General features: G+C 37.6%; 1 protein-coding gene, 2 non-coding genes and 2 pseudogenes across 4 annotated transcripts; 2 read left to right on the top strand and 3 right to left on the bottom strand.

The window, feature by feature from the left end:
• Window positions 1-1495: 1495 nt before the first annotated feature.
• LOC126601177 (1-aminocyclopropane-1-carboxylate synthase 8-like) lies at window positions 1496-3789 on the top strand (annotated as a pseudogene).
• Window positions 3790-5679: 1890 nt separating this feature from the next.
• On the bottom strand, window positions 5680-5833 carry LOC126606126 (small nucleolar RNA snoR138). Its single transcript, XR_007617142.1, has one exon. It is a non-coding gene; the product is annotated as a small nucleolar RNA snoR138 (small nucleolar RNA).
• Window positions 5834-5883: 50 nt separating this feature from the next.
• Window positions 5884-5992, bottom strand: LOC126606117 (small nucleolar RNA U19). Its single transcript, XR_007617134.1, has one exon. It is a non-coding gene; the product is annotated as a small nucleolar RNA U19 (small nucleolar RNA).
• Window positions 5993-13946: 7954 nt separating this feature from the next.
• LOC126603681 (CSC1-like protein RXW8) lies at window positions 13947-19790 on the top strand. Of its 2 annotated transcripts, XM_050270618.1 has the most exons (12): window positions 13948-14240; window positions 14555-14985; window positions 15105-15251; window positions 15460-15523; window positions 15660-15869; window positions 16124-16309; window positions 17111-17409; window positions 17570-17846; window positions 18223-18495; window positions 18771-19004; window positions 19112-19289; window positions 19388-19790. In XM_050270618.1, exons 2-12 carry the CDS (start codon window positions 14708-14710, stop codon window positions 19456-19458), a joined length of 2217 nt encoding a protein of 738 aa, XP_050126575.1. In that variant the 5' UTR covers window positions 13948-14240; window positions 14555-14707; the 3' UTR covers window positions 19459-19790. The 2 variants fall into 2 exon arrangements, with proteins under 2 accessions (XP_050126574.1, XP_050126575.1); XM_050270617.1 differs by having other exon boundaries at window positions 13947-14240; window positions 19112-19790.
• LOC126603682 (uncharacterized) lies at window positions 19631-20815 on the bottom strand (annotated as a pseudogene).
• Between the last annotated feature and the right edge of the window lie 2257 nt (window positions 20816-23072).

Genomic DNA, 23072 nt, shown 5'->3' with positions numbered 1-23072 from the left:
TATCTGTGACTGTGATATCCACACATCTCTTTTTACAGATTGATTCATTGAATAAAAGATAGGGGTGTGATTGTGATATCCGCACACCCTTTTTTACTTCTTACACACCATTCTAATTTTCGGCCGTCGGATCGGATGAATTGAAGAAGATCAAATGATAGAAATTAACATGAGGTGTGTGGGAAGTAAAAAGGGGTGTGTGGATTGCACACCCCAAAAGATAAACCATTTTCTCCATTCCATCTTGTTGATGCACAAAATCGGAATCGCCACCCTCAATTCCTCAACATCTTCTATAATGACACCTTTTTTTAATATGGCACTCTCATCTAGATTCATCAAAAACTTATGTTTCAAGGCAGCTTGCTTCGGACTTAGATGTTCTAGGTACATTTCTATTTCCCTAACCCCTGGAACATACGTGCACATTTCAGCCACATCTTGGTCCTGTTCAATAAGCCTTAATCCCTCCCAATAAAACATCCCAGGAATCCTATAGTGATACAACATAAACCCATGATATCCTAACTCCTTAACCATTTCATCAATCTAGAAAAAAAGACATGAAGTCTTTGTCTACGTAATCAAACCAAGCCTCAAACATTCCCGTATATGCACTTTCAGACCACTTCCTAGTGTGGTTAATTTTAAGGCTAAATAATTCGGGCATGCCTGCACTGCAAAGTCAGGGAGAAAGACAACATAAAATCCTAGAGGCACAAGGGGAAAAAGGTGAAAACAAAACCATGGGAACCATGAATACAGTTCCACCTTTTTTCCTGAAACCATAGAAAAAAAAAGGTGAAAACAAAGCCATGGGGACCACGATTGAAGACAACACCACATGCACAACCCACTACAAAACACAATTCCAGAAACCATAGAAAAAAAAATGGGATGGGAACTCACAGATCCCTAATCCCTAAAATTCAAAATTGAAAAATCGAAAAACCTAAACCCATATTATCTACACTTCGAAAAAGGTAGGTTACTTACAATAAAATGGTGTTTCACCCACTTAGATCCTCCCTTTTTTCCACCTTATCGCCAGCGATGGCTTCACGACAATCTTTCCCAAAAACGTGTGTGCAACGTATGACGGCGTGCGAAGTGGAGCGACGGCCAGGTGGAACAACGACGTGCGAGGTGGAGCGACGGCGAGGTCAAGCGACGGCAAGGTCGAGTGATGGCATGTTGGTAGGGTTTCGGACGGAGATGGGGGGTCGCAAATATTGAATTTTGAATATTTTTTTTTTACTGAAACCCCTTCTCTAAAAAAAATCCACGTGGCGCCCAGTCATTGGCCATGTGGGCGTCACGTCACAGTTAACGGAAGACTTAACAGTTTGACTAACAGATATATGAGACTGTCCCAAAATTTACACTTTAAGTACGACTCTGGGACGAAAAAAACTTAATGTACTAAATGTTGAAAACAACGAAACATAAGGTTAGTAAACAGATATTTACTCAAAATAAAAAAAAGCTAGCTACCATGGCTGTATTGAAAATGTTGTCAAAGAAAGCAAGTTCCGACTCTCATGGCCAGGACTCATCCTACTTCCAAGGGTGGATAGAATACGAAAAGAATCCTTATGACCAAGAAAAAAATCCAAATGGCATCATTCAGATGGGACTTGCAGAGAATCAGGTGACAGATATATACCTAGTTTAGTTGTAATATTATATGATTATCTATATTATCTATATTATTAAAAGAAGAGGGCTTGTCAACTTTTTACTCTATTTTCTTTAAATTTTGCCCTCACTTGTTGACATCAGGAGGGCAAAATAGTAATTTTGTATGTTTTAAACTTTTTCCCATTGTTTTCCTATTTTGCCCTCATTTTTTATACACAATATTTACATAAGGAGGGCAAAATAGTAAGTTTATATCGAAATATTTACATAAGCTAACAAATATGCACTTAGTAAGAGAAATTGTCTCACCATCATTTTTTCATACACATAAGTGAAATCATGATGTTGTTTAGATAGTTTGAATTAACTGAAGCGGTTGCGTTTGAGGAGAACGTAAGAGGAGGTGAGCGGTTTTTCCCTTTTTTCCTATTTTGCCCTCACTTTTGATACACACTATTGACAAAAAGGAGTGCCAAATAGGAAAAAAAAGGGGAAAAGTTGACAATGAGGCTTCTCTTAATAATAGTTTTAAAAAATACACTTATTAATAGAAATTATTCACACATACACACAAAATATGTGCCCTCTGCTAGTTAATTAGCAATAATAAGGATTTTTTTTAAAACAATAATAATGCAATTAATCATATGTATATACATTTTTAATTAAATTTTTAAATTGTTTTTGGCAGCTCTCCTTTGACCTTGTTGAGTCATGGCTTGAAAGCAATCCACATGCACTGGAGCTGAAAAGAAATGAAGAATCCGTTTTCAGAGAGTTGGCTCTCTTTCAAGACTACAACGGCTTCCCTGCTTTCAAGAATGTAATTACTTCTAATTTTATTTTCTAAATGTATAACATATTTTTCTAGTAAATAAATTTATTTGTACAATTTTGATCTGGATGAACATATACTTAGGCGTGTGTGTTCTGTGCATGCAAGTACGTATATATATATTGTAGACTAACATTCACTTATATATACAGGCGTTGGTTGAGTTCTTGGCGGAAATGAGAGGAAACAAAGTAAAATTTGATCTGAACAAGATTGTGCTCACCGCGGGTTCAACTCCTGCCAATGAGACCTTTATGTTTTGCCTTGCCGATCCTGGTGAAGCCTTCCTCATCCCCACTCCATACTACCCAGGGTATTGATCATATCTGTGTGCCTGACATTGTATTTATGCCAAAACATGTTTTTCGATCACAACTACTTTTGGGTAGGTTTGATAGAGATCTCAACTGGCGTACCGGAGTTGAAATCGTTCCAATACATTGCACAAGTGCAAGTGGATTCAGAATCACTGAATCTGCATTGGAGGAGGCCTACCAACGTGCCCATAAAAAGTTAAAGGAGCATTGTTCACAAATCCTTCAAACCCCTTAGGCACAACAGTGAATCGACTTGAGCTCAACCACATCATCGATTTCACCATTGCAAAAGAAATACACATAGTAAGCGATGAAATATACTCGGGAACAGCTTTCAACTACCCCAGTTTCCTAAGCATCGCAGAAGCTCTAACTGAAAGAAACCTAGAAGAGGCCGAAATATGGAATGGATGTCACATTGTGTACAGCCTCTCTAAGGATTTTGGCTTACCGGGTTTCCGAGTAGGCATGCTTTACTCCAACAACCTAACAGTTGTGTCCGCAGCCACGAAGATGCCAAGCTTTGGACTTATCTCCTCACAAACTCAATACATGCTTTCCGAGATGCTGAAAGACAAGAAATTCAGAACCAATTACATGGAGGGGAATCAAAAGAGGCTTAAAGAGAGAAAGGAGATGCTTGTCTGTGGGCTCAAAGGGGCAGGGATTAGGTGTTTGGAAAGCAATGCTGGGTTATTTTGCTGGGTGGACATGAGGCACCTGAGGTCCAACACTTTTGAAGCTGAAAAGGAGCTTTTTTTTAGAGTGGTTTGTGAATTCGGGTTGAATATCTCTCCCGGGGCTTCATGTCATTGCTCTGAACCCGGTTGGTTTAGAGCGTGCTTCGCAAACATGTCTGAAGAAACACTGACGGTCGCAATGCAACGAGTCCATTCCCTTGTGGACTCCAGTACCATTGTTCATAAGCAGTTAGTAATGACTAAACCCAGGTGCTTAAAGAACAAGTGGAGGCTTCATACGATGGTAAGAGATTAAGGACCTAAAAGAAATGCAGTTGCTAACAACTGGGGTTGCTCTCCTATCCAGCCATTTGACATGAACACCGCCGGTGTGCCTCGACTTACAGGTTTGTTCATCTTCTTGATGTGTAGTATTTTTTTTCCCTAACCTGTCGCTTTTGTTGTTTTGAAGATTGTTTTTGTACGTTCACATATATCTTTTTAGGTCTAGTTAGGGGTCCAAGTTCTATGTCCCCCTCTCTTTTTTACTTGTGTATTTCTTTTTCTCTCTCTTTCTTTCTAGAGGTCAAGTATATACCCCTACCCAAGGACGGAGCTAGAAATTTTTTTGATTGGGGGCGTCTTAAAACAACCAAGTAAAATAATGGGTTTTAGGTTATTGAGGACCAGATACAGTAAAAAAACTCTAAATTAGAAAGTTAAAATTGTAATGCCACAAACAAATGAATGAAGTAAATTCATATAAAATACTTTGGAGTAAAATTTTTGTATTAAATTATGATACTTCATCAATTGAATCCAATGTATTTATGAAACCCCCAATTCAATTGAGTTTGATTTAGGTAAGAAAACGTGGAATATTTGGAACCAAAATCAAAATTTTAATTGTTGTTTTAATTGTCATGACATTTTTGCTTTCCTCACCCAAAAATCTGAGTGGGGACGGATGCCCTCCCTGGGCCTTATGTAGCTCCGTCCATGCCCCCACCCTCTATTTTTTTTTTTTTGTTTATCACTGATGGGTAAGTTTTATGTCCTCCCCCGGATAGGTATAACATCTTTTTTCAAACTAATAAAATATCCCTCGTACCGTCAAGGTTTCTTTAATAAAAGAAAGATTAAGGTTGGTACTTTAAGATAGTTTTATGTTTCATCACTAGTATTGTAATCAAATTACTGTATTTATTCATTATATTTTTGTGTAGTACTTTTGATTCGTATAGAATGGTAGTCCGCAACACGTTATTGTAACATCAGTATAAGTAATCTCATGTATATACGTGTGCGTGTTAATATGAAAATGTTGCTCTCATGCAGAATATATAGTGTGTGATATAATACGTATAGAAAAATTCCTCTAAAGACAAAGGGCTTCAAATGTCGCTCTTATTTTCTATACGTTTCTCTTGTAAAATAAACCCTCGGCATAAAGCTTTCACAGAAAATCTCACCCAACGAGCTCTTTCAGTTTGCCCTTTCGAAGCAAAGGTGTAGAAGCTATTGGGCCCTCTATTCTGGGCTTACGGTGCTCCATTCTTAGGTTTGTTGTTAATGGATATCCACTAAGTATTTTCATTTTTTAATTTTGAACAATTTAAAGTCACTTATTGAATTACGACTATTCAATTAAAATTTAAATTAATTTTATGAAAATTATGAGTATCCAATCAAGGTTAAAATAAGTTTATAAAAATTTACGCGTATTTGATTGCTAGTTAATGCAAAAAATTAAAAAGTACAAGATTTTGATGAATTTGAATAGCCTTATAATTTGCTGATGATATTCGGTGTATCCAGCATTATTCATTCGCAAATTTAATACTTAAACGTTATTTTTTTATTTTCTCATGATGTAGGAAACTAATCGAGAAAATAATAATTAATACGAGGAAGGGAAAAAATATATATAATTTTCCGAAACAACCTATAGGAAAGGGATGGAAAAACATTCATCCCTAACCCTCAAACTGATTCGGGGGGCCATTCCCCTACTCTGAGAGCCTCCGCGTGAACCGAACGGCGCCGTTTCACATCCACGTTTCGGTTTCTGAGAGGTCCCTAACCTCACATCCATTTTTATTTTTATTTTTTAACAAGTGACATAATCAACGCTAAAAAGAGGGTAACTCACAGTTAATTACATCAAAATAATTATTTAATTATTTAATAATTAAACGAAAAATGAAAATGTTCGAAGCAAAGTTTTTGAAAAAATGAAATAAAGGACGAAGAAATAATCAGATCTTCGCCCACAAAACGGCTTCGGATCGCTGTGTGCCCCTGTCTGAACCAAACGGCGTCGGATTTGCATCTCGCCTTCTGGTTATTCGGAGGGCAAAAGTAATAAAGCAAACAAAAACTTAAAGAATATTTGGGAAAAAATATTTGAGAATGTGTGAGGCTGCTTGGAGGACAATCGATTGAGAAATCCAAAAGGCCTCGGTCACAAAACACTGAAATTAAATCAAATTAATATCTGCCTCCTAACTAAGCCAAAATACGAAATTGAAATTGATTCATACGGCTACTCAAAGAGGCAGTGAAATGGAACAAATAAGTAAATTTCAGCGCCGGAGATTGGGGGACGGCGGAGATGGAGGTGGTGGCGGCTGAGAAATGCGGGGGGATGGAAAATTCGAGAGGAGGTGTTGTAGGGTTTTGAGATTGTACAGGGGAGGCGCAATAATCTGGTGGTGCGAAGATCGTTATAAAGAAGTATGAATCCAGTAGAAACGTGCCACGTAGAAATAAAATATTTGCTTGGGCTTTCCGTTCTTCTACAGGCTAATGCACCGTAAAGGCTGGGATGTAATCACGACACTGGACCGATGACATAAAAATAGCCCATCAAATCAAACCGTGAGGAAATGTTCCGTAAAGCAATTAGGGTTGGGCAAAGTTTTTTTTTTTTTTTTTTTTTTTTTAAGGTTTCGTTTACTTTTGATTTCAAAATTTAAAAAATTGAAAACCAAACCGATTTATAAACATTTTTCTTTTCTGAGGTTCGGAGTTTACATGCCCACCCATAAATACAATTTGGTATTAAGAAGAGATTTACATAAGAGAGAGAATAGTTTACTTATATACACTATAAATGTTTTTCTTTAAAAAAAAAAAAATCAAATTATGGCTTCGTCATGACTAGGATTCTCTTACTCCTCTTTTCATCTCCTTCAATCCTCTACTCTCGCATTCTTTATTTTGTCTTTCTCTTTCTATAAAAAAATTAATATAAGATGTTAATGTGGCTTAACCGTGATCGTTCAAATATGAGAGGAGGGAAGGGGAGGGAAAAAAAGAGGTAAGAGAATCATACTCCTTCGTCATGACAGTCTAATCTTTTGGAGGCCTAGAAGACTCACATAGGCATTTTAAATCTCTCCTTAACTACCATCTTTGCTAAAAAACGAATTCAAAACGTGCCGTATGGAATACATAACATATGTTTTCAGGGCTGTTGTATTTTGGGTTATTCAATATCTCACGGGTTAACCAAACGAGCCCCCATAAGTTGCCCCTCTTAAAATAATGGGCCCACTCTTGACCCAATTTGTTCTTAACCACAAACGAGGGGCCACTCACAGCAAACCGCGTGGAGAATAAAATTTGTGTGGTGCAGCGTCCTCATGTCCGCATACAAGATAACTAAAGTATAAACCCGCGACGTCGTAGGTGCTTTCTCGGTACTCTCTGGTTGTGACAAATGAAAGCTCCATGCAATACTTATCAACTTAAAAGCAGAGTTGCATTTGGACCCAAACAAAACAATAGAAGCAGAGGTGCAGTGCATGCAATGAGATTAGCTATACTTCAAGCCTTTGTAGTGCAACGGAGAAGAGGAGAGCATCGGTGAAACTCTTGGAACATTGCCAGTGCGGTAGTAAATGCGCATCTTTGTTTTAGTTTTGGAATTTAGATAGGGGTTTTTCGGGGAACTCTTATATTACTTAGCTTCATACACTGGTACACATGATTATTGATATATGTTATTTGGTGAAATTGTATGATTACTTGACAACATTATTCAAATGCTTATGAATATAAGCTTTGGTTGAAATTTTTTAGAAGTATCATTTGGTAGTTGTCTTAGAATTATCATAAGTGATAATTATGTCATGCATGGTGGAATCGTTAGGAAAGTATCAATCAAAACAAATAACTATGATCATTTCATGGTCATTTGTTTTGAGTCTGAAATTGGGTAAGTATGTGATTTATGGTAGTATATGGAACTAAAAGTAGTTGAATTCACTTTCGGGGGCACCAAGATTTATGGTGCCAACAAGAGCTTCATCAATAGAGGGCAACCACAATTCTCAAAAGCTTCACACACTCTTGATCAAGATAGTATGAGGGAAAACCAATTTATGGTGCCAACAAGAGCTTCATCAAAGGAGTTCAACCACAATTCTCAAAAAACTTCACACACTCTTGATCAAGACAGTGTGAAGCAAAACCAATTTATGTTGCCAACAAGAGCTTCATCAAAGGAGTTCAACCACAATTCTCAAAAGCTTCACACACTCTTGATCAAGACAGTGTGAAGCAAAACCAATTTATGGTGCCAACAAGAGCTTCATCAAAGGAGTTCAACCACAATTCTCAAAAATGTCACACTCTTGATAAAGACAGTGTGAAACAAAACTAATTTATGGTGCCAACAAGAGCTTCATCAATGGAGGGCAACAACAAATTCTCAAAAGCTTCACACTATCTTGATCAAGATAGTGTGAAGCAAAATCAATTCATGGTACCCAAAAAAAAGCTTCAACTCCAAAGCTTCACCTACAAAGCTTTCAACACAAAAGCTTCATCAATGGAGGACAACTACAAATTCTCAAAAGCTTCACACTATCTTGATCAAGATAGTGTGAAGCAAAATCAATTCATGGTGCCCAACAAAGCTTCAACCTCAAAACTTCACCAACAAAAGCTTCATCAATGGAGGACAACTACAAATTCTCAAAAGCTTCACACTATCTTGATCAAGATAGTGTGAAGCTAAATCAATTAATGATACCCAACAAAAGCTTCAACTCCAAAGCTTCAACTTCAAAGTTTCACCTACAAAAGCTTCAACACAAAAGCTTCAATACAAAAGCTTCAACACAAAAGCTTCAATACAAAAGCTTCACCAACAAAAGCTTCACCCACAAAAGTTTCAATACAAAAGCTTCACCCACAAAAGCTTGACCTATAAAAGCTTGACCCATAAAAGCTTGACCCAGCTTGACCCACAAAAGCTTCACCTAGAAAAGCTTGACCCACAAAAGTTTCACCTACAAAAGCTTGACCCACAAAGCTTCACCTACAAAGTTTCAACACAAAAGCTTCACCTACAAAAGCTTCACACTATCTTGATCAAGATAGTGTGAAGCAAAATCAATTCATGGTGCCCAACAAAACTTCAACCTCAAAGCTTCACCTACAAAGCTTCAACACCAAAGCTTCACCTACAAAGCTTTAAAAAAAAAAATATATATATATATATATATATATATGTATATATTTTTTTTCGGAAATTCGAAAATTCAAAAATTCGAAAATTCAAAAAAAATTGAAAAAAAAAATTTCCCAAAAAAAATAAAAATTGCCTAGGCCTCCTCTTCTTTGGGCCTAACAACTTTCATAACAAATATATATGAAGGAGGAGTTTTGAGCTACCACTAAGAAAGGAAATGCCTCATTCGTCAATTCCCTTGACCGGAGACTTGGGGGACTCCTACCATATGCTATTATACCTTGATACTTAGAAGTCTCACGACCACTCAGTGACTTTGATTTTTCAAGTCTTCAACCGAGAAGTTTTCCTCACTCGGGAAATTAAGGGAGCACTACCTCAACGTACATGCTTCATTCACAAAGTTTCAGCATACAAGCTTCAACAAAAGGAAAATTCAAAGAATTTAGTGAAGAAGGCCTTTATGTATTTAACACAATACGTTGAAATGAAGCAAAACTTGTTTATTGATATCTCCGATAAGTTACAAATATGTACATATACATGAATCAAAATAAACAAACAAGAGGAAGCATTCACAAAGGTTGCTTAGGAGAAGTCTCAGCAGTCGGCAGAGCCCCAGAAAGAGAAGGCACCAGAGGGTGATTATTCAGAGCCTCAGTACTGGGCAAAACCCCAGAATGAGGAGGCACCAAAGGTTGATCATTTGGAGCTTCATTACACGGTACAGCCCTAGAAGACGAAGGCAATAAATGCATTTGGAACAAACCCACAAACCTCTGATGATCAAGTAAAATCTGACCATCAGATTCCTGCAGCTGGTCGAGCTTCCTTTTCATGTTTGTAGCATAGTCATGTGCGAGCCTGTGCAACTGTTTATTCTCATGCTTGAGCCCTCTGATCTCCTGTTTGAGACTTATCACTTCAGCCGTCAATGATTCAATTTGGCGGGTTCGAGCAAATAGACGTTGGGCTATATTAGACACAGAACCTGCACACTGAACACTGAGAGCCAAAGAATCCTTAACAGCTAACTCATCAGACTGTTTGGAAAGTAGTCTGTTATCTTTGGGAGTGAGAATGTTTTTTGCCACCACCGCAGCAGTCATATCATTCTTCATCACAGAGCCTCAAACGGTAAGAGGACTAGTAGGGGATAAGAAGGATGGATGTCATATGTTGTCTTGAGAAGGCATAGCTGCCTCTTCACCAAAGTTCAAGTCAAAACGACGGTCGGATGGGCCAGACATTCTCAGAAATGATGAAGGAGAAATGAGGTGCAATAAATCTCTGAAGTAAGGGGAAAATTCCTACAAGCAATAAATCTCTGAATGTACTTCTTGCACACAATTGGTGCCCTTATAAAAGAAAGGGCAACATGGCCGTTGGTTCAAAAATCTAAGAGGCATCATTCTCTGGATTTCGAAGAGGCACCACTTTCCATACGCAACATCAGCTCTTCGGGTACCACAGATAACTTTGCCAAAGATCTCTGACAAATGTTAGACACATAAATTTTGAAGGTCCAGCTACCCTACTATTACCCACAAGGGTAAAGGAACAACATCATTGTTTGATAACTAGAAAGTCCCAATGTGTGTCAACCTCCGTGCTCAGTGGCAAGGCATACTGGGAAAATGCCCAACCTTTACTCACATTCGATAAAACACTCCCACCAAGATAGCTTGCTCAAAAATCGAAGAGGCACCACTCTCTGAATCTCGAGAGCCAGACTCCCAACAGGATTACATGCTCAAAAATCGAAGAGGCACCGCCCTCCGAATCTCGAGAGCCAGACTCCCAACAGGATTGCTTTCTCAAAAATCGAAGAGACGCTGTTTTCCGAATCTCAAGAGTCAGACTCCCAACATGATTGCTTTCTAAAAAATCGAAGAGACGCTGCTCTCCGAATCTCAAGAGTCAGACTCCCAACATGATTGCTTTCTCAAAAATCGAAGAGGCACCGCTCTCCAAATCTTGAGAGCCAGACTCCCAACAGGATTACTTGCTCAAAAATCGAAGAGGCACATCGTTCCGAATCTCGAGAGCCAGACTCCCAACAGGATTACTTGCTCAAAAATCGAAGAGGCACCGCTCTCCGAATCTCAAGAGCCAGACTTCCAACAAGATTGCTTTCTCAAAAATCGAAGAGGCACCGCTCTCCGAACTTCGAGAGTTAGATTTCCTTGGATAAAACTTGTTTGTAATATTCACACGCAACATCAGCTTTCCAGATACCACAGATCACTTTCAAAGTGCTCTGACAAAGTTAAAACACGTGAATCTTGCAGCTCCCACTACATTGCTATTACCGAGAAGGGTAAAGGAACAGCGTTACCACTCGCTGTTAGGACAATTCCTATATATGTCGACCTTCATCCTCCACAGCTAGGCAGACCTGCAAATAAAGAAAAATGCTCAACTTTTCTTCACATCCGAGAGGGCATTCTCATCAGAGTCTCTCGAAATACTCAGATTCTTTTCCCCCTGATAATACCTCTGTAAACAAGCCACACCAGAGCAATAGTATCTCATATCATCAAGGTTAAAAGCAAGAGTATCTCATATCATGCTTTTTCCCTGTCTTTTCCTTTGGCCTTATTCTTACCTGCAAGACAAGGAGAAATAGAGCAATCAGTCAGCATTTGGAATCAAGCTTCCAGTCAGGAACTGACTGCCTGGAACCCCTTGCCTGATTACTTACCTGGCATTGCTCTCGAGTACTCATCTTCAACATCTTATGCTTCCAGAGAAGATACCACATCTGCCTGAGGAACAGGCAAGTGAGAAGGATACAAGGAAGCATGTGGATACAAGCGTAAGAGAACATGTGCCGATACATCTACTACTTTGTTAACAACAAAAGTATCCCATATCATCAGGGTCGAGTGTACTATAGATTTGATGAACTTGTTTTGACCCTCAAATTCTTAAGTCGGCCTTATACTCTGGAGGAAACCAGAAAACCCGCCAGCCCAGTTCAAGAATAAGCATGTGGAAAGTTACTTCTTCAAAAGTAAAAGTATCTCATATCATCTCTTCTCCATTTGCTTATCCTTATCCTTATTGTTGTTTACGACACAAGGAGAAAGAGAACAATCAACCGGAAGCTGAAGTCGAACCTCCGATCCAGGTTGCTTTCTTGGAAATCTGATTGCTTACCTTGTTTGTTACCTCATTTGGCAAATCTCCTAGCTCGGCGACTTGGGGGACTCCCACTACATGGTTTGTATCGCGCTTGACCAAGCTTGAAACTACAAGTAAGCTTCAAGTGAAATTGATACATCACCTTGTGCATCTCCACCGGTTAAAGATACCACCCCTGGATGGAGGAAAAGTACTTCCAGAGAAGATGCCGCATCTACCTATAAGGCAGATAAGGCAAGTGAAGACGATACCACACTTCGGTACTTAGAAATTTCGTGATTACTCAGCGGCTTGGATCTTGCAAGTCCCCAACCGAGGAGCTTCCCTCACTCGGGAACTTAGGGGAGCACTGTTTGTACCATACTTGACCAATCCCGAAACTACTGAGCACTGGTCAATGTTATATTGTCAAGGACCCAGAAGAGTTTCCCTTCAACCAGGAGGCCAATCACAGAGCGACACGTGTCGACATCAGAAGCCAATCATAGCGCGACACGTGTCAACATCGGAAGCCAATCACAACACGACACGTATCAATGTCAGAACAAGGCTAGAAACTCTCTTCTATAAAAGGAGATCATTCTCCCACAATATTTCATAATGTCATTTGTACTAAACCATTCACTAGTACTCACTAAAGGAGAGCTTGAACTTATGTACTTGTGTAAACCCTTCACAATTAATGAGAACTCTTTTACTTCGTGGACGTAGCCAATCTGTGTGAACCACGTACATCTTGTGTTTGCTTCCTTGTCCCTATCCATTTACATATTTATCCACACTAGTGACCGAAGCAATTTAGCGAATGTCACAAACTTAACACTTTTTGTTGTACCAAAGTCCTCGCTGATTTTGTGCATCAACAAACCCAAAGTGCACGAAATAAGAGAGTGAAGTCTTTTTTGTTAGAGTCCAATGAACGATCTATACGGGTTTCATATTTGAGGATTGAGAGTTTGACAAGATGACTAATGAAAAGAGAAAGGATTTATCTATTAACTGGGTTAAGAACAATATTAAGAGGAAACATTACATTCATGCATCATTATAGCTTATGCTGTGCATTCTAGTTTTTGCCCTACTAAGCTAATAGCTCACGCTTTATTGACATGTGTTTAACCGAACACTTGAATAGTAGTCGAATTTCACTAAAAGTGTAGACAAACTTTTGTGATGTAAAATAAAATTATTTTATTTTCTTTGTATTTTTTATTTGCTTACTGGGAGCAGTGTTTAATTTTTTCAGCGACCCACGATTATCGTGTTGTGGTGACACTGACAGTATCTTAAAATCGACGCAAAAAAGAAGGGTGTATTCAATTGGGATCTTGAAGGATTTTATTTTATTATATGAAAGTTTAGTGTATTCATAATTTTAAGAGAGAAAATTAAAATGTACCAAAATTCAAGTACATTAAATTACGATTTTATATGAGTTCATAACATTCTAGGAGTATTTAATTACAATTTATTTGAAATGACTTTTAAAAAGTTGAAAAGTTCAAGGAAATTAGAGATATTTTTGTTTATGTATTTTAACATTTACAAATCTCATATCTCTATGAGAATCTGATGAAATTTACTAAAAATCAATTAAACTTCATCAAAATTCATAAATTTATAACATTCAAATTCTTCCATAAAACAAATTAATTAAAAATCCAAAAGAACCTTCGACAGTTACTTGTGTCCTGGACAGTTAGGCCTGGACTGTCCGTGGCTGTCCTCCACGTGTTCCACCCGTTAGAGCCGCGTATTTTTTAGTGGAAGTACAAATAATCAGACGCCACGTGGCACTCTCGAAGACGCTTTTACGGTATTCTGCAATAAAGTTGATTATTCTTTCTTGGCTATGTCTCTTCTTTTCTTTCTCTCCCAATCTTTGAAAATTGCCTGAAACATTATCTAGGGTTTCTTTTCGAGGTTTTGCCTTTTCTCCTCTCTTTATTTTTTTTTATATTTTTTTAAATTTTTGTTCGTGGATTTTTGTACTGTTGGATTTTCTTTGAAGTCGAAGCAAAAACGCGGCAATTAATGGCGTGCGAGTCTTAATTCCCACTTTGCCTTCGGAATTCCGGTTGATTAATTCGCTTCGATCACTTGGAGTTGTCTGCGAATTACGCGAATTGTTGATTCAGGTACTCGAATTTCCAGTTTTTTTTTTTATTTCTTGGATTTAGTTTCTACTTTGTTTTGGATTTTCGAAGACTCTGAATCGCTCATCTAATTCTTAATTACTGATTATTTGTGATGAAATTTAATGTATTGTTTCGAATTATTTGAGTTGAAGCAATGTGAATAAATTTGGTTTTGTACGAGTGAGAATTGAAGTTGAATTTTGGAAATTTTGGAATCTGGGATATTATTAATAATTGAATGATGGCGTATGGTAAATTCCTTTTTTTTTTAAATTTATTTATTCTGAGTTGTGTTCGAAATTTCGAATTCTTAGGCAGATCGACGGATAAATATTGCAGCAGCTGATTTGTGTGTGTTCGGAACTTCGGATTATTGGTTGTGTTCGGCTTATGGTGTAATCGGGTGTCTCGAATTTGCTTTCATGGGTGATGAGATACTTTGAAGATTGTAGATTTAGTGGATAGAGATGAATCTTGCAGCTCTTTTGACTTCTGCGGGGATTAATATAGCTGTGTGCGTGATACTCTTTTCGCTATATTCTGTATTGAGGAAACAACCGTGCAATGTGAATGTCTACTTTGGCCGAACGGTTTCGATAACCAAAAGAAGAAGTGATCCTTTCTGCTTGGAAAGGTTTGTACCTTCTGCTAGTTGGCTAGTGAAAGCATGGAGAACAAGAGAAGATGATTTATTGGATGTTGGTGGCTTGGATTCAGTAGTTTTTATCAGGATGGTTATTTTTAGGTAATTAAGCCCTGCCTAGATCTTTATTTATGGTTTATGCCTGCAGAATAATAGTTTATGGCTAATGTTTTTTTTTTTTAAGTTCAGTGCAACCTAATATTTTTTTTTTCTATTTACAGTCTTCGAATCTTTTCCATTGCTGCTGTCATATGCGTCTTTATAGTACTTCCGGTGAATTATCATGGGCAAACCACGAATCACCCGGGAATCCCTGAAGAATCCTTGGAAGTCTTTACCATCTTGAATGTTCAAGAAGGTTCAAAGTGGTACGAGACATATATTCTTGATTATTGAAACAATTATTAAAAATTGCATCTTTTATGGAGGTGCAGAGCAAGTTCTGTTAGTCCGCCTTTTATTTTGTTTTCTCTCAATCTTTATGAAGTTTAAATTCTGATTTAACTTTTTATGGTTATGTACACCAGAGAACTAATTTCTAGTTGGTCATTTGCTTTCTGTTTTAATTCATGTCAGGCTCTGGACCCATTGTCTCGCATTGTACATTATCACTGCTTCAGCTTGTATTCTCCTATACTTTGTAAGGATTTAAAACCCATCTTCTTGTACAATATAGTATATAAATTGTAAAAAGTTCTTAATCATGCTTTTTAGTTCTTACATATATAAACATCCTAAGACATTGGTTTGGTGTATCTGTTGTGGTTCTTCTGTAGGAATATAAGCACATCACTAGACTGAGGCTGGCATATATTACTGGATCTTCTTTAAGTCCAAGTCATTTTACACTTGTTGTTCGTGCTATCCCATGGTCACCGGAAGAATCATATAGTGATTCAGTAAGAAAATTCTTCACAAAATATCACACATCAAGCTACTTGTCACACCAAATGGTGTATCGAGTTGGTAAAGTTCAGAAACTGATGGTATGTATGTGGCTTGAATTATTTCAGCTGTTTCCTGAGCCACATTGTTTTATTATTGGCTTATATTGTCATAACTGCTAGCATGAGTTTCACTTAGACCAATATGTGGTTTAAGATAGCTATATAAACGATATGCTGGGTTTTTTTGTGAATTGAATATAGGGTCGCTGGGTTTTTCTTCCACTCATATGCATCTGTTCAATTATGTCTCATATATTCTTTAATGCAACTTTATGAAAAATCAAATTTTGCAGAGCAATGCAGGGAGGATGTGCAAAATTCTTAGGGATGTTTCTGTGGAACAGACTCATACACCAGATTTATTTCATTGTGGTATGTGTGGAGGAGCTACTGATTCTTTAAAGATACTTGCGACCGATTCAGAGAGTGTTAAAGGGAAGTCATCCCTCATCGACAATAGTTTGGGTGGTAGAAAAAAGGTCATGCAAGCTCTGGCCCCAATTAATTTAATTAGCTCTGGTTTTCATCATTATTCACATTCAACTAGTGATTATGTAAGGCTTGACTCTTTGCATCTGATTGTGTTCTTTAAGAATGGTTTTCCGACTATGGAGTTCTTGAAAATTATGTACATATCAGTCCTAGAATAATATTGTGTTCCTGTAAGTGTTCTTAGTATCACCATGTATTCTTGCTTCGGTAGGCTTGTTAGACAGTTGGCCAGGTATTATTGTGGTGGTTATAACACCTTAAGCATAAATTTGGACTTGAATGTTTGGAAGCAGAACTGTGTTTGGCGTGATAAATTGTATAGGCTCTTTAGTTTTTATATTGGATGTTTTCTTATTTAGTTACTATAGTTCAAATAAAATAAAAGTAGAAATAAAAGTTGTTCAATGTTCAAGTAATATCTATATCTGTGTTTGTGTATGTATTTATATAAGTTAATATGTTTATTTTATGATAAAAAACATACATGCACACAAGTAAACATGCATATCCATTCTTCCCATAATTATTCCATTTATGTATAGGAAAGTACGAACCTTAATCTGTGGAGTAAGTAGCTAGTAAAAAAGTCCGACATGGCAGTGTCATAGACATGAGGATGAATCTTGCGTATTGTCTATTCGTCGTAACAAAATGAGTGACATTTTCATTTTGTGGTTCTATTAGTTCGACTTTGTTGTCATCATTTAGGTATAAATGTTTGTCTGAGTGAGTGTAAACTTCTGTGGAATTTTCAACATTGTAGCTTAAAATATATGTCTTACATACAGGTGTGTGCTGCTGCTTTTGTCTTTTTCAAAACTCGCTATGCTGCTGTTGTTACTTCAAAGGTTCTTCAGTCTTCAAATCCCATGCATTGGGTGACAGATATGGCTCCGGAACCAAAGGATGTTTATTGGTCAAACCTTTGGATACCGTACGGACAACTGTGGATCCGGAAGATAGCTACACTTCTGGCTACTATTGCTTTTATGCTTGTGTTTCTTATTCCTGTCACATTTGTTCAGGGCATGACTGCACTAAAAAGTCTAGAAAAGAAATTTCCAGCTTTGAAAGGATTACTCAAAAAGTAAGTCAATTGACACAGATACATTCTCCTTGTTACCTTAATTTTTTTGTTATGCTGTTTATCATGGATACTAGACATGGACCAATTTTTTGCGTGTACGGGGATAAAGATTCACAATGGATTTGACTCATTTGCCTGGTTTCTTTGTGCGCATGTGCAGGAAATTTATGAGCCAGGTGATAACGGGGTACCTACCAAGTGTGGTTTTAATTCTGGCTTTTTACGTAGTTCCACCAGTCATGATGCTGTTTTCAACAGTGGAGGGGTGGATCTCCCGCAGTCAGAGGAAAAAGAGTGCATGCTTCAAAGTCTTGTACTTCACAATCTGGAATGTCTTTTTTGTTAATGTTTTTACCGGTTCTGTTATCAGCCAGTTGAGTGTATTTTCTAGTGTGAAAGACATACCTGGGCAACTTGCCAATGCAGTTCCAGCACAGGTGATATGCCTTGATCTTTAAATTTGTTTAAAAGATCAATAGTTTTATGTTCCAGGTCTATTTGGACTGTTACATCACTTACATCTGCCCACTGTTTTTCCTTGTCAAGTTTGAAACGGGTTGCTTTGCAAGTGTCCATTAGAAATTGTCATCTCATGTAAACTTTTTCAATCAATTTTAGTTCGAATTACGGATGGTCATAATGGTTAACAAAGTGACATAGAGTTTTGTGACCTATAATTGTTTTGACTTTTCGAGACATTACATCAGTAATAAGATGCTTATTAAAGTAGAAGTTTTCCAGCCTTTTATATCTCGGAAAGTTTAAAGCTTTATTATTGTTTTTTTAATTATGATTGTGGTCTTGAAATTTCAGGCTAAGTTCTTCATGACTTATGTTTTATCATCTGGTTGGGCAAGCTTGGCATGTGAACTCATGCAAATTTATCCTCTTCTTTGCAACTATATCCGACGGTTCATATTACTGAAAGAAGGGTATAATGACACACTGTCATTTCCATATCATACAGAAATTCCTAGAGTCCTGCTGTTTGGGTTCATCGGCTTCACCTGTTCTATCTTGGTTCCCCTAATATTGCCATTCTTGCTGGTTTACTTTGTACTTGCTTACTTTATATATCGAAACCAGGTGAGGACTTCTCCTATCTATCATTCCTTTTTCTGTCAGGTCTCTTTTTAGGGAGAAGAACTACCCTGCAACGGGGATGCCACTGTAGCACCCCCGGTGTAGGTAAGTTCCTCTCACATTCTGGCCATCGCGTGTGGTTTTTACTCTCATTCTTTCTAGTCGTATTTAGTTACTGTCCTCATTTCATAGTTATTCTCTTTTTCTTTTTCTTTTTTTTTTGTTTGGGGGCATTCAAATAATTAATATTTTGCTAAGTGTTACGATGCCTATTTCAGATTCTCAATGTGTATATAGCAGAATACGAAAGTGGGGGACAGTTCTGGCCTATGATTCACAATACGGTCATAATTTCATTGCTTATGATGCAAATAATTGCTCTCGGTGTCTTTGGATTAAGAAGAACACCAATTGCGTCAGGTTTCACTATTCCACTGCTTATCTTCACTCTTTTGTTTAACGAGTACTGTCGACAGCAGTTTAAGCCAGTGTTCAAGAACCACGTTGCAGAGGTAGTGATTGAAAATGAACTGTATGTGCGCTTGTGCGCGTGCATTTATGTGGTATTTGAGACCATGTCCCTCTACTCTTTCAAATTTGATGAGTGGATTGTTTGCAGGTTCTTATTGATATGGACCAAAAGGATGAGCAATCAGGGAGGATGGAAGAGGCTTATCAACAGCTGCATTCAGCTTATTGCCAGGCCCCAATAACTCCTGATGACTCGTGCAGTTCCGGAGGCTCAACTCGCCATGAGGGGGACATCGTTCCAGATCCAGAGAATGCGAAGCCACCAGGTTTGATTCATCCAGTACTTGCGAGGGTTCCTGTTCCTGTTCCTCTATGCGGCATCAATGATGTAATCGCTTGGTTCTTTGTGCTTTTCACATTTCAGGGGAGGAACCCAGTCAAATTAATCCGTCATGGAATGTCACCTTCGACGGTGCAGAATCTAGGAAGATCTAAAGTGAGTTTTCTTCTGGGACGTAATTGACTTGTTCTTGTATGCAAGTTCAAGTTTATGGTGCCGGCTCGAACGAGATTCCTGTAACTTAAGAAGCAGGTTCTCCTTCTGACTCGAAATACCATCGGAGCGTTGTACAGATACAAGTGATACAAGAAAAAAAAATTTACAAAATTCCGAGAGAATTCCCAATTTCTACAGTATGAGTGCAAAGCAACTCTATCTTGTGTATAGTTGTGATATGTGCAGAGCAAATAGTTTGTATTTTAAACCAAATGTGTCGAAAACAGTTGAAAAGTTTTACGTAATGTTAATGCAAAGTTTGGTTATTTGATTCTCGAAGTACATTTTGAATTGCATAGACGAAATTAAGATTTCACGTCCATGACCAGTGAAGAATTGCGATTATCGACATCATCTTCATCTGTTTCTGTTGAACAAACCTCTCCACAACCACAACGTGCAGAAGAAACCCCCTTGCCTGCATTGGGAGACCAGCAGAGACAAACTTAACAGCAGCTAAAAAGTAGCTTATACCAAATAAGTACTTTTCGATCCCATTGGTGGCATTCTCCTCTGAGCTGGGAAGCAGTTGCTGCAATGCCTCTTCCAAAACATCAGTCAAGAAGCACCCAACAAACAGACCAAATGGTATCACCAATTCATAGTTTCTGGAGATGGAAAATATGATGTCTGATAAGAAGCAGGGATGCCCAAAGTAACAAATGACCATATATATGCTTTTTTCCCAAGCAAAAGTAGCTGCTCCGGCGCTGTATCTGCCGCTTTTTTTCATGGAAGCTCCTTCACTGGGGCAGGTACGGCTTCCCACAGCTTCTCCTTCACAAAAGTGCTTTTGATTTGGAGCTTCTGCTTATTTTCTTTGTTGGGTTCTCCAAACTGTGCCGTGGATGAAACTGCTTTTACACAGCTTGGGTGGAAGCTGTTTCGAATTCGGCAGGGCTTCTGATTGAATAGGTAAATCTGAAATGAAGGAAAAGAAGGAAAATTGGAAACAATCATAATTACTTAATCGAAAACCTGAAAATTTCAAAGTTTTAAGCAATTGGGAATTTGGGAGAGTGAAGAGTGAAGAATGATACCGGAAATTTGGGGGTTGCGGACGGCGGCGACAGAATTGACGCCGGAAACGCCATTGATGGTGTCTGGCTGGTCCTGTTTTATCGCCTGAGTTTTCTCCTCATTTTCTAGGGTTAATATATCAGCTGGTGACAAATTGGGGATTCGAATTTCCCACCGTTGTCAACGTAAAGTTCACTAGATTTGTATTTTTCTAAAATATTAATTTGGGCCGGGCTGGTTAATGTATGAGGAGTTTGGACTCATTAAAAATGTACTGGGCCTTTCATATTCTTTTAATTTTGGGCCGCATGTTTAATTCACTCAATCAGTAAACTTTTATATTATTTTTTCTTAGGCCTCGTATCCGAATGGACTTGATTGCCTAGGGCTCGTTCGAGCTTACTTTTACAATTTAAGGAGAATGATTTTTTATTATTTTTTTAGGAAATTTTTTAAAATGTCATATGAACTTATACATAATTTTCAATTTGTCATATAAATTAAAATTTTCAACAATTTGTCATACTAACTTTTCGAAATCATTAATTTGTCCTTTTACCCTAACTCCATTAAGTTTTACATCCAATATAAGTTATGTGTGACATGTGCCTCGCACATGACTTGTGTATAGGGTTATTTGGGTCATTCTAAAACTTCACTTCCCTTTTATTAAGTTGTATTTGACAAAAAAACTATAGGGTTTCTAAAGCCATAGAAGGGCATACTACTACTTTATACTTGTTCTCAGACATTTTGTTCACATTGATCCCTGTGAATACCCTCGAACACAAAATTTAAGTGTTTGTACTAAGGAAAAGTTATAAAAAAAAAAAAAGATGCTAAAATGATTGAAATAATCCTGAATACAAGTCATGTGCGAGGCACATGACTTATATTAGATGGAAAACATAACAGAGTTAGGGTGAGATGACAAATTAATGATTTTTGAAAGTTGATATGACAAATTGCTTAAAATTTTAGTTTATATGACAAGTTGAAAAATGTATACAAGTTCATATGACATTTCAAAAATTTTCCATTTTTTTATTAAAGCTCTAAGGGCTCTTTTGTTTGGTCTCGTTAAGTTTAATTGGAATAGACTAGCTTACTAGTTCGTGTATGGCGTAAGCAGGGACTTACTTTAAAGGGATTAAGTCGGACTCGTGCCGACTAAATCCTTGGCTAGCGATCCCACCCCCTGTGCGAATGGAGAGGATTGCTAATCTCGTCTCTAACACCTGTTTTGCTTCGCCTCGCCTCAAACTCGTCTCAGTTTGCTTCGAATCGTCCTCGTAGCCGATGGGCTCCGTCAAAACCCATACCCCCAAAAGACGAGATCTTTATGAACCCAATGGTTGGTGTGAATGCAACAAGGAGGAGTAAAGTAAATAAATAACAAAAAGGGAACTATGGATTCTTGAACAATACATTTTCATGTATGTTATGGCTTAAGTCCTTCCAGTAGTATCTGCCATTTGTCCTACTTTCCTCCATAGTTTATCAAGTAATGGCCGGTCTGATTCCAGAATTGAATAAATCGGCAGATAAGAATATTTGTCCATAATGGGAGTTACATTAGTAGGAATATAAGCCGAAACATCATAAAGATATTTATTGTTCCTGATCCTGCTTCACATTAATTGTTATTTGAACAAGTAAAAGTTATGTCTTGGTCCAAATGGGGATAGCATTTTCTCCGCCCATTCCTTCTAGTCGAGCCTTTCGGTCTGTCATTATACCTCGAGAAGTAGAAAGAGCTTGAGGAGGCTCATGAGCCACCCGGTGCGCTTGATATAACGATTTGCAGATTTGCAGAGATCGATTGACGTCAATTTGCAGAGATCGATATCGAAATAGATTTGCAGAGATGGCCAAGTCGATTTACAGGTGTTGGAGAAGTCGATTTATAAGGATGGCCAAGTCAATTTGCATGTGTTGGATTCGGGGTTTTTTGAAATGGAGGATTCTGAGTTTTTTTTATTTTTATTTTTATTGGATTTTAGGTTTTAATTTTTGAGTTATGGATACTGCACTAAAAGAGAAAGTTGGACTGGAGTAGAGGGAGAGGGAAGAAAAAGAGCATGAGAGAGTCTTGAAGAAAAGGGAAGGAAAAAAAAAAGTAAAAAAGAAAAATAATTATTTTTTGTTATTTATATTATTCTACTTTTTAGTACGCGATACAACATCAAATGTTTTTTGTAAGTAAGTCCAGCTTAGTCCTTTAAATTAGTCTAGTTTGAAATAGTCTGTTGCAATAAACACACCCTAATTACTTCATGAAATTGCTTCCACGACCCACATATATTTTCAAGTTTTTATGTTAAAGGTAGTTAGGAGCACTTTGATTATCATGAATTGCTTTTAATCTTTTCAAAAACAATTCTAAACAAGCTCTTAGAGAGATGATAAGGACAATAATTTATACGTATGCAAGTATCTAACAGTCGTTAATTCAATTGAGTACCACAATAGCTAGCTAGACATCAACAATCCACAACAACCCATACGTGTTTAGACGATTATATAGCACTAC

Source organism: Malus sylvestris, chromosome 15 (assembly GCF_916048215.2).
Source record: "Malus sylvestris chromosome 15, drMalSylv7.2, whole genome shotgun sequence".
Classification (NCBI taxonomy): domain Eukaryota; kingdom Viridiplantae; phylum Streptophyta; class Magnoliopsida; order Rosales; family Rosaceae; genus Malus; species Malus sylvestris.
Note: the sequence above shows the minus strand (reverse complement) of the source record. Positions and strands in the feature narration are given on the sequence as shown.